The 10,455-nt window shown below is 61.2% G+C and overlaps 3 protein-coding genes across 3 annotated transcripts; all 3 read right to left on the bottom strand.

Annotated features, from left to right (window-relative positions):
• Positions 1-1,162: 1,162 nt before the first annotated feature.
• C1QB (complement C1q B chain) lies at positions 1,163-2,237 on the bottom strand. The gene is given in 3 exon segments (XM_064171736.1): positions 1,163-1,357; positions 1,360-1,727; positions 2,066-2,237. Coding segments are annotated over 3 exon segments (735 nt in total).
• Positions 2,238-6,216: 3,979 nt separating this feature from the next.
• Positions 6,217-7,211, bottom strand: LOC135190566 (complement C1q subcomponent subunit C-like). The gene is given in 4 exon segments (XM_064172031.1): positions 6,217-6,395; positions 6,427-6,522; positions 6,525-6,797; positions 7,031-7,211. Coding segments are annotated over 4 exon segments (729 nt in total).
• Positions 7,212-8,871: 1,660 nt separating this feature from the next.
• On the bottom strand, positions 8,872-10,099 carry C1QA (complement C1q A chain). The gene is given in 4 exon segments (XM_064172179.1): positions 8,872-9,002; positions 9,005-9,421; positions 9,424-9,453; positions 9,937-10,099. Coding segments are annotated over 4 exon segments (741 nt in total).
• Positions 10,100-10,455: the final 356 nt, after the last annotated feature.

Below are 10,455 nucleotides of genomic sequence, written 5' to 3'. Positions count from 1 at the left end.
TGTGGGATGCAGTACCAGACATATCTGTCCCCACTTTCTGATAGGGGTGGAGGTCTGGGAACGTGAGCTGGCTGCAGCCCTGGGGACAGGAGGCACAGGTTTTGCAAGGCAGAGGACAGAGGGACACGGTGGTGAGGGCAAGCCGTAGACCCAGGGCTGCGAAAGGCATCTGCCACTGTGCCTGGTGCATCCTCCCAGGGCTGCTCCGCCGCACCGCTGCCCTGTCCCTGCAGGCTTTGTGTCCCCAGCCAGCGGGACAAGGATGCTCCTTGGGCGAGCAGATCCCTGACCCAGCCTCCAGTGCCACCTGCCGGCAAACGACCCTGGGCAGGAGCCGAAGCGCCCAAACCGGCCGCGCCAGCCACCGTCCTGCTCCGGGGCAGGGACACCTGTGCAGCCCAGGCCTGGGGGGCCCTGGACCCCCAAGCAGACCCCGAGAGCTCAGTCATGACACCCAGTCCGTATCTGCCCCCTGCCCAAGACCCCTGATCATCAGCCCCTTCGTCTAGCCCCCTTTAAATCCTGAACCCCCACCAAAGCTCTCCTCTCCCGTGCCCTGAGCACCCCATGTTACACCTATGGGGACTTCACGTCCTGCTGCTGCCACGACTGGGCTGGGGGCTGCAGGCAACCCACCCACCCACCCAGGTACAGTGCTGGGTTGTCACCAGGGACAGGGACACCCTTGGGGTCCTCAGCTCTTACCACAGAGTCATGGAATGGTAGGGGTTGGAATCATACAATCGTGGAATGGGTTAGGCTGGAAGGGAGCTCAAAGCTCAGCCACTTCCAACCCCTCACCATAGGCAGGGACACCTCCCACTAGAACAGGTTGCTCAAGGCCTCATTCAGCCTGGCTTTGAACACCTCCCTGGGCAACCTGCTCCAGTGTCTCACCACCCTCACTGTGAGGAGGAAGGCAACTCCAGATATCATTGAGGGCAACCCCTCCTGCCAAAGCAGGGTTACCCAGGGCAGGTCACACAGACAGATTTGAAAGCCTCCAGAGAAGGAGGCAAACCCTAGGCAGGAAGAAAGCAAGGAAGCAAGCACAGGAAGCTGTCGTTTAATGTGCAAGACCTGCAGCAGTGCACTTAGGGCACCAAACCTGGCTCGGGCATTTGCAGCAGCCCTGCAGGAGCCAGCCAACAGCAGAAGGGCTTCAGAAGGACACCTGGGAGTCAGGGAAGATGAGGGAGCCAGAGAAGATGCTGTCGGACCCTTCCATCTCCACCAGGTTGTTCTTGTCTGTCGGCTCCAGCCAGACAGACTCGTTCACTGCCGCCTCGAGGACCGTGGTGGTCTGGTAGGTGCTGTGCACATAGTCACAGAAGGTCACCACTTTCTCACCCTGCTGCCACCCCGACCCTTCCTCAGGCTGAGGCACAGGTTGCCCCGGGAGGTGACGTGGTAGGTGAAGCAGTAGCTGCCCGGGATGCGGCAGGTGGAGCGGCTGCTGCAGTGCCCCTTCTCCTTGACCAGGACGCGGTTGAAGCGCACAGGCTGCTCCTGCCGCGGGTAGCCCAGGGACCTGGCAGCCGAGAAGGCAGACTGCACAGTGGCCTTGTAGTCACCAGGGTCTCCCTCAGGGCCAGGGAGTCCCATGGGACCTGGTAGTCCCATTTGCCCCAGGATACCCCTGGGTCCAGTCTTCCCGGGGTACCCGGGCAGTCCTGGGTCTCCCTTCTCTCCCCTGTCCACTTCATTCTCCACCTGGCCAGGGCGCCCTGGAAAGCAGGAGATGGAGTCCTCATGGTCACACTCGAGCTCCACAGGTCTGTGGAGGGGGCACTGGGGTGGAAAACACCAGTACTTGCTCTGGGGTGCAGGGCAGCAGAGACCCCTGCCCACCTGGCAGATGTGACACCCCTCGCTCTCATGCCTCCTCCCTCCCCAGGTCCCTTGGGGTCTATGGCCTGCCCGGTCCCTCCTGTCCCCGAGCACCACTGCTGCCTGGCGAGGCCCCACAGGGACTGGTGGACCAAGGGTGGCTTTCCCAGGACCATGCCTGGCACTGCCTTTCCCTGCTCCCAGTGTTCCCAAGACAACACTGCCTGCTCCCTACCTGGCTCACCCTTCGGGCCGTTCACCCCATCTATGCCATTGCTGCCAGGCAGTCCTGGTGACCCGGGGATGCCCAGGATGGTGCCATGGGTCTTGCAGAGGTTGGCACTTGCAAGGTGCCCTGCAGCCAGGCAGAGCAGGAGTGCCCACACAGCCTGCATCTGCTGGAGCATGGAAGTATGGTGAGGGGCTTGGGCAGTGGGGGGCATGGGAAAGATATTGGAGGCTCTGGAGGGTGAGACCCTCAGGGAAGGCAAACTTCCTGCTGCAGCGCCAAATCCACTGTCCCCATGGCCTCAGAGGGCCCAGCAAGAGCTCAGCACTTCAGCCACATGAGTATCTGGGCACAGGTTGGCCTGCCCCAGAGGCCTGATGTCAGCCTGGCCATGCTCCTGCCATGGGCATGGGCTACAGGTTGCTGCTGCTCTGAGTCCCCATGGCTCCCATCCCACCTTAGGAGCACACCTGCAGGGTAAAATCCTTCTCCAGGCCAGGGCAGCTTCACTACCTGCAAGGAGACAGCTCTGGCATCCCACCATGCCCGAGGGAGAGCTTCAGTCCTTGCAGATGGCAACAAAACCCCCAAACCTGCCCTCCTACCCCTGTGGGTTCTGCCTGTGTCCTACCACATGCCTGCTTCATCCCAGGAGTGTTTCTCTAACCAGACTCCCTGGGACAGTCACTTGGGAGAGTCATCTGGGCTTCCAGCTCCTGGGCTCCCTTCTTCCTCCTGCCCTCCCTGCATCCCACAGCTCATCTCCACCCCCTGGCTCCTGGTACAGGTGTGGGCACTTGGGGGCTGCAGCTGGGTGTAGATAACCCCAGCTGCATTCTCTGGCCTCAGGTGGACTTTCCCAGCACTGAAATGCTGATGTCAGCAGGAAAAGAGCTTGGTGAGTTGGATCCTCCAACCACAGCAGCTCAGATGTGGCAGGTGCCAGGACCGATCCACAGGTCCCCAGCCCATGCCCAGGCACTTGGCAAGAGCATCTCAGGGCAGCAGAGCACCCCCTGGACACCTTTCAGACTGCCCAGTCCCTGGTCACCCCTTGGGGTATTTGCCATCTCTGCTTCCCATCTCCCTTTTCCCCCACGCAGTGGAGGAGGAGAGGTCAGGATGCCAGCAGGGCTCTCTGCCCCCCCAGCCCATCAGCTCCCTCTCTGCCCTGCCCCAGGTCACAGCAAAGTGCCAGTGCTGCTGCTGGCCTCCCCACATGCTCCTCCCTGCAGCGGGGAGCTGAGGCACAGCCTTGCCAATGTCTGGCTTCTACCTTGAGCTTCTTGTCGCAAGGATGGGGAGATGGAGCAGGGCTCAGCAGCCTGCTGCTTGGAAATGCCCCTGAGGGGAAGCAGAAGTTGGCTGGAAGGGTTATTGTGAGAAGATCTGGGCCACATCTCCTTGTTTATCTTTAGCTCCTGCCCTTTCTGTGGCAATTCCATATCCACCATCCTGTCTGGCTCAGCAGAATGTGCCATCCCCACACCAGGGCCCCTCGGGCATGCAGCTCTGGCCCTGGGGAGCAGAGTGGTGTCTGCTGTGCCCTGAGGGTCCCTGGATTCTCCTCAGGTGTGCTCACTGCGGGGAACATTGCTGGGAGCTCCAGACAAGATCTCCAGACAAGTCCCCTCAGGACTGCAGAACACTTCAGCTCCCTTCAGGCTTCTCCACACAGACACCAGCTCTGCTGAGAGGTCCCAGTAGGCTCAGAGGATGCTACAGCCCAGCCAGCAGCGGTTTAGGAAGGGCAGGTCCTGCCTGACCAACCTGATCTCCTCCTACAATCAGGTTCCCCCCGGTGGGTGTGGGGCAGGCTGTGCATGGAGGCTGCCTGGACTGCAGCAAAGCCTTTGGCACAGTCTGCCACAGGCAGCTCCTGGCACAGCTGGCAGCTCCTGGCTTGGACAGATTCACTCTGATATGGGTCAAGAACTGGCTGGAGAGCAGGGCCCAGAGAGTGGTGGTGAATGGTGCCACATGCAGCTGGCAGCTGGCACCAGTGGTGTGCCCCAGGGAGCAGTGCTGGGCACAGTCCTGTTCAATATCTTCACTGATGATCTGGAGCAGGAGATTGAGTCCAGCAGCAGTGAGTTTGCAGATGACACCAAGCTAGGAGCAGCTGTGGAGCTGTTGGAGGGTAGCAGAGCCCTGCAGAGAGACCTGGCCAGGCTGCATGGGTGGGCAGAGGCCAAGGGGATGAGACTGAACAAGGCCAAGGGCAGGGTTCTGCACTTTGGCCACAACAACTCCAAGCAGCACTGCAGGCTGGGGCCAGAGTGGCTGAGAGCAGCCAGGCAGAGAGGGAGCTGGGGGTGCTGGGAGAGGAGCTGCAGAGCAGGCAGCAGTGCCCAGGTGGGCAGCAGAGCCAATGGCATCCTGGGCTGGCTCAGGAGCAGTGTGGGCAGCAGCACAAGGGAGGTTCTTGTGCCCCTGTGCTCAGCACTGCTCAGGCCACCCCTTGAGTGCTGTGTCCAGTTCTGGGCTCCTCCATTGCAGAGAGATGTTGAGGTGCTGGAAGGTGCCCAGAGAAGGGCAGCAAGGCTGGGGAGGGGCCTGGAGCACAGCCCTGTGAGGAGAGGCTGAGGGAGCTGGGGGTGTGCAGCCTGCAGCAGAGGAGGCTCAGGGCAGAGCTGATTGCTGCCTGCAGCTGCCTGCAGGGAGGCTGTGGCCAGGTGGGATTGGGCTCTGCTGCCAGGCAGCCAGGGACAGAAGAAGGGGACACAGCCTTAAGCTGTGCCAGGGCAGGTCCAGTCTGGCTGTTAGGAGGGAGTTGTTGTTGTTGGCAGGGAGAGTGATTGGCACTGGAATGGGCTGCCCAGGGAGGTGGTGGAGTGACCATGCCTGGAGGTGTTGAAGCCAAGCCTGGCTGGGGCACTGAGTGCCATGGTCTGGCTGGTTAGCCAGGGCTGAGTGCTAGGTTGGGCTGGAGGAGCTTGGAGCTCTCTTCCCACCTGGTTGATTCTATGTGTATGATTCTACAGGATCTCACCATCCAGCACCTTGACTCTACCCTCCCAGGCTCTCCTAGCAGTGGTGGATGGGAAGTGGTTTCTCCCTGTTGTAAAAGCATTTCCAGTCCTGCTTGCTGCTGCTGCACTGCAGAGTGGAGCACAGGGCATTTGGGGGAGGTGACCTCCTTTGGCAGGGGCAATCACAGAGTCACAGCATGGGCTGTGTTGGAGGGGACCTTTAGAAGTCATCCAGTCCAGCCTGAAAACCATAAGCCACCAGGAAGAACCTGCACTGTGTCTTGGTGGGCTCTGTAGCCTCCAGACCCACAAGCTCCTTTGGTCTGGCACAGGATACTTCCCTGCCTTGTCCCTGCTGAGACCAGGACCCTGTGCTTATCCCAGTCTCTGGAGGCTTGGCTGGGGGCTTCGGTGTGTGAGCTGCTGAATTGCAGCTGAATTGCATCCACCTGGAGGGGAAGGAGAACATCGAGGTGCCTGGTGGAGGAGCTTTAGTACCCCCCAGGTGGGGGCTGTGTGTGTGGAACTGTTCCCTCCCTGCAGTCAGTGCAGCTGGGCTCCTACCCCACCCAGCAAAGCCAGGGCTGGCAATGGTGTGTGGTGCTCATGGATGGTGAGGGTGGCTGAGCCAGTGAGGGTTTGGAGACACTCTGATGCCACACAGATGTGCACCCCCTACACCCCCCCAACCCTCCATCCATCCACACATGGGCTCTGTCTGCAGCAGCCACATCTGGGAGGAAGGAACACTCTAGGCCAGGTGCTCTGGGGAGGGCTTTATTGACACTTTCCACAGCCAGGTTGTGGCTTAGAGCCTGCTCCATGGCACCTAAATGTCCCTGGTGCCACTCAGATGGGCACAGATAGCCACAGAGGCACCTCTGACTCTGGCAGCAGAAGGCAGCAGAAGGTTATCAGGGTAGATGAAAATGGCAGTGCCAGCAGAGCCCTGGGGGCTTGGCACCATCACTCTGGGTACAGGTAGGTACATCCAGAAGTGTCAGTTACCCCTGGTCAGTGCCCAGGTTAGGAGGCTGTGCCTGGCAGATGGTGCTGCCCCCCGTGCTGGGGCTGCCCACACAGGAAAGAAACTTGGAGCAGCAGCAGCAAGAGCCTGGTGGTAAGCAGCTGTGTTTGCAGGGCAGGGTGAATGGGTGATGTGCCAGGGTGAGCTCTGGTGGTTCGCTAGTCTGGGCAGAGCAGGAACCCTGGGAAGGTGCTGTCGGCGCAGCTGGTGCCCACCATGCCACTGTAGTCATTCACTGCCAGCCAGACCTGGCTCTCAAGGCCCTCGTGGAGGAGCACACCCCCAGAGCTGACCTGCACGGCGCTGGTCTTGTGGCCACAGAAGCTGGCCACCCCCTCTCATCCTCGTAGAGGATGGCACAGGTTGACAGTCTGGGGGGTGTGGAGGATGGCACAGGTTGGCAGTCTGGGAGGTGTGCAGGACAAAGCAGCAGGGGCCAGGGAGCCTGCTGGTGACGCTGCCGCTGTGGTGTCGCGGGTGCTGTTGGGGATGGCTTGGTTGAACACCACAGGGACGTTCCTCAGGGGGTGCCCCCTGGTCTGCCTCATCACTGACAATGCTGACTGGAACTTGTGCCTGTAGCTGCCTGGCATTCCTGGTGCCCCAGGCGTGCCCACTGGCCCGGGCAGTCCGGGGGGGCCACGGAAACCCGTGGGGCCCTGCTTGCCTGGCAGGCCAGGGCTGCCAGGGTCTCCTTTCGTGCCCTTGGGCCCTTGTGTTGCAGGAGTGGCTGGGACACCTGTGGGGCAGCAGGGAGTGAAAAGCAGTCAGGGCCAACGGCAGGATGTGAACAGAGGCTCCTCCAAGCCCTTCCCTCAGGCAGGAGATGGCTGTTGCCTCTCTCCAGACTCCTCTTCTCCTGCCCTTGCACAGAGGATGCTCTCCACAGCTGCAGACTACGGTGGACCACCCACGGAGCAGTCAGTGGCCACCTCTCAGCAGCCTGCATCCCTCCCCTCCTTGCTCACCCACCAGGCTCACCTTTGGCTCCCTTCAGACCATCCTGGCTGTCCTTGCCTGGCAGCCCTGGCATGCCTGGCAGCCCTGGGATCCCATAGCAGCTGTGAGGGGCATCTTCAGTCACAGTGGACCCCAGAATTAAGAGTAGAAGGGCAAGGGCCAGATGGAGCTGCTCCCAGAAGCTGTGCCTCATGTTGGTGCTCTGGAAAGGGAAGGAAAGGGTTGGGGTGAGAGGCCACAGCAGAGTGGCTTCCAGACCAGAGGAGCTTCCATGCTATGGGGCTGACTGCACCAGGAGCACCTGGCTGCCATGGCTGTGTCCTCAGTGTCCCCTATCCCAGCTGCCAGGCAGTGGGGAGGCAGAGATGCAGAGGCAGGCTCTGGGCTCATCCCTGCCCCCAGGACAGCCTCTGATGGCACAAGGAGGGTTGGACTTTCTGTCTGGATGCAGCACCTGTGGCCAACCCAATGCTCTCCTGCTCTGGTGCCCCAAACCCACAGCAGATGCTGCTGCAGACCATTGCACCATGCTGGGCTGCAGCTCCCTGGACACAGCTGATCTCACCCTTTCTTCAGCAGGAGATGCTGCTCCCCTAGGTCTCAGGAGTGAAGGACATTGCTCCTTGAGGTTCTGCCCGACCTGCAGACTGTCTGTGCTCCCTGCTCCCCCTGCTCTGCCAGCTCTCCTGGGTGCTGGATTTGCTGAGGTCCCAGCATCCCTGGGCATGGTGTTGCAGCCTGCCCATGACCTGTCCTCCTCCATGCTAGTCCAGGGATGGAGACATTTGACTGCCCCATGTGTGTCACAGCTCCTCCGAGGAGCAGTCTTCCCTGGTGCTTTCTGGCTGCCTGATGTCAGGCTGGGCAGGTGCCCAGCCTAGACTGATGCCCACTGGCCTCACTCCAATCCAAAGAGCTTTCTGGATGCCTGATGTCAGGCTGGACAGGTGCCCAGCCTAGGCTGATGCCCACTGGCCTCACTCCAAGCCAAAGAGCAGACATCACCTTACAGCTCCACCATCATCGCCTCACAACCACCACTCCCCCTGATGCCCCTGTGCATGCTCCCTGTGTTGGGGGGCTGGTGGACCACAGCTGCCTTTCACCCCCCTGGAGAGCCTGGGTGCCAGCAGAGGCCCAGGCAGGTGTGGTGCATGATCTGCCACCCGCAGGGCACAGCTCTGGGAAAGGACACACACAGGCTTACCTCGGGTTTCCCATTCCTCCCTGGAGCTCCAGTTCTGCTTGCACACTCAGCTCCCTTGGGTCCTTCTGCCTCTGCAGTCAGGGTCTGTGCTTGGCCAGGGGCAAGCTGGGATCACTGCTCTCCCTGAGCAGAGTGGGAAGAGGCCCAGGACATGAATGGTTTGGGAAAGGCACAACAATAGGAAAGAAGCCAAGCAGCTGGTGTGGAAGAAGAGTTTATTCATGCTGATGGAGAGGACATGAGAGGCAGTGGTGGCCTGGCACAAAGGTGTTTGCCATGGCTGGTGCAGCAGAGGTGGTGGCATGTGGTGAGGTCCTGCTCAGGAGAGAAGAGTCAGAGCTGGGCAGTGGACCTCAGTGACTGCCCAGGGGGGGAAAGGGCTGCTGAGGACAGTTGTCCTCTGCCTCTAGGATGGAGCAGGCAGGTTTGGCACAGAGGCAGCTGCTAGAAGGGGTCTCACTGCTATGTTGGTGACCCACACTGGTGGCTTTGCGGCACTGGTGGGAACACAGGACCCCTGGGGTGGCTCAGTTTGGGAGCATCTCCGTTTGCTGCGGTACTGACCCACCCCGCACAATCAGAGGGGGCAGAGCTGCAGGCACAGACCGAGGCGCTCCGGAGCTGAGCGGGGCCCAGCCGCCGGCCGTCAGCCCCGCTGCGGGGCCAGCATGAAGCCGCTGAAGACGCTGTCGGCGTCGGGGCCGCTGTAGATAGCGCTGCCCCGGCCCGGGTCGGTGCGGAGCCAGACGCGGTCACCCTCGGCCAGGCTGAGCAAGTGCTGCCGGAGTTCAGCTGCAGCAGGCTGCGGCTGTTGTCGCAGAAGCTGGCCACGGGCTCGCCGTTCCTGGTGATGCTCAGGCACAGGTTCCCGCTGGACACCACCTGGTAGGCGAAGTAGTAGCCGCCGGGGACGCGGCAGGTGAGGTCTCCGCTCCGGGCGCTGTAGTGGCTCTCCTCGTTGGTGATGATGCTGTCGAGCACCGCTGTGCTGCCGCGGGCCGGCGGGGAGCGCCGGCAGGCAGAGAAGGCAGCCCGCGGCTGCCCCAGGAAGCTGCCAGCCTGCCCCTTCAGCCCCTTCAGCCCCTTCAGCCCCTTCAGCCCCGGGGGTCCCTGCAAGCCGGCGGCACCGGCCGGGCCTGGGAGGCCAATCGCGCCCGGGCTGCCAGGGGCCCCTGTCTCGCCAGCATCCCCTTTGGCCCCCGGGTGCCTGTGCTGAGCACTGATTTCCCTGGGGACAGGTGGTGAGGAACAGTCATAGACCCATTGAGCTGGGAAAAGACCTTCGAGATCACCCTGCTCTGCCAAGCCCAGCGCTGAGCCATATCCTCAAGCACCTCATCAACACTGCTCTAAACCCCACCAGGGATGGGGCCTCTGCCATCTCCCTGTGCCCCACAGCTCTTTCAGTTGAACTTTTTCTTTCCTGGTGTCCATCCTAAGCCTCCCCTGGTGCAGCTTGAGACCATTCCCTCTCAGTCTGGCACCTGTTACCTGGGAGAGGAGACCAGCACCCACCTCGTGGCAACATCCCTTCAGGGAGCTACAGAGAGAGGTAGAAGTCTCCCCTCAGCCTAAAGGTCTCCCCTCCTCAGGAGGAGAAATTTGTGCATGTCTGATCTCTCCTGAGCTGCTTTCCCAGTCCATGATGCTCCTACCAAGAGGCCTGATGCTCCCAGGCCATATGCAGCACACAGCCCCAGCTCCCCCTTACCTGGTTCTCCCACATCACCCTTCTGCCCTGGCCTCCCCTTGAGGCCAGGGACTCCTGGGAATCCATCCTTGCCATCTGGTGCCCAACACACACTGTCCTCCAGCAGGGCCGTGCCCAGCACTGCTGCCAGTGTGCCAGCTGCCAGCCAAAGCCTGGGCTGCATCCTGCCTCCCTGCCAGTACAGAGATGAGGGAAGCGGGGGTGGAGGGAGGCACACAGCAAGCACACAGCTGCGCCTTGGCACAGACACACAAGGTGCTCTCATCAGCACAACCATTGGTGCCAGAAAACATCTCTGGCATGTGCCCGTGGCCAGGCTGTGCCCATGGCACAGCGTAAACCCTTTGGGCCTGTCCTGAGCATGGGTGGTGACACATCAGGTGCATGCAGAGGGTACTGCTTCCAGCAGTGGTACCAGTGAGCAGTGGTACCATGGGAGAGAGAGCACAAGTGAGGAAGGGATGCAGGAGAACATCATAGAAGGGACAAACAGGAATGGGATCCACAGGCAGAAGGGGT

Source organism: Pogoniulus pusillus, chromosome 36 (assembly GCF_015220805.1).
Source record: "Pogoniulus pusillus isolate bPogPus1 chromosome 36, bPogPus1.pri, whole genome shotgun sequence".
Classification (NCBI taxonomy): Eukaryota; Metazoa; Chordata; class Aves; order Piciformes; family Lybiidae; genus Pogoniulus; species Pogoniulus pusillus.
Note: the sequence above shows the minus strand (reverse complement) of the source record. Positions and strands in the feature narration are given on the sequence as shown.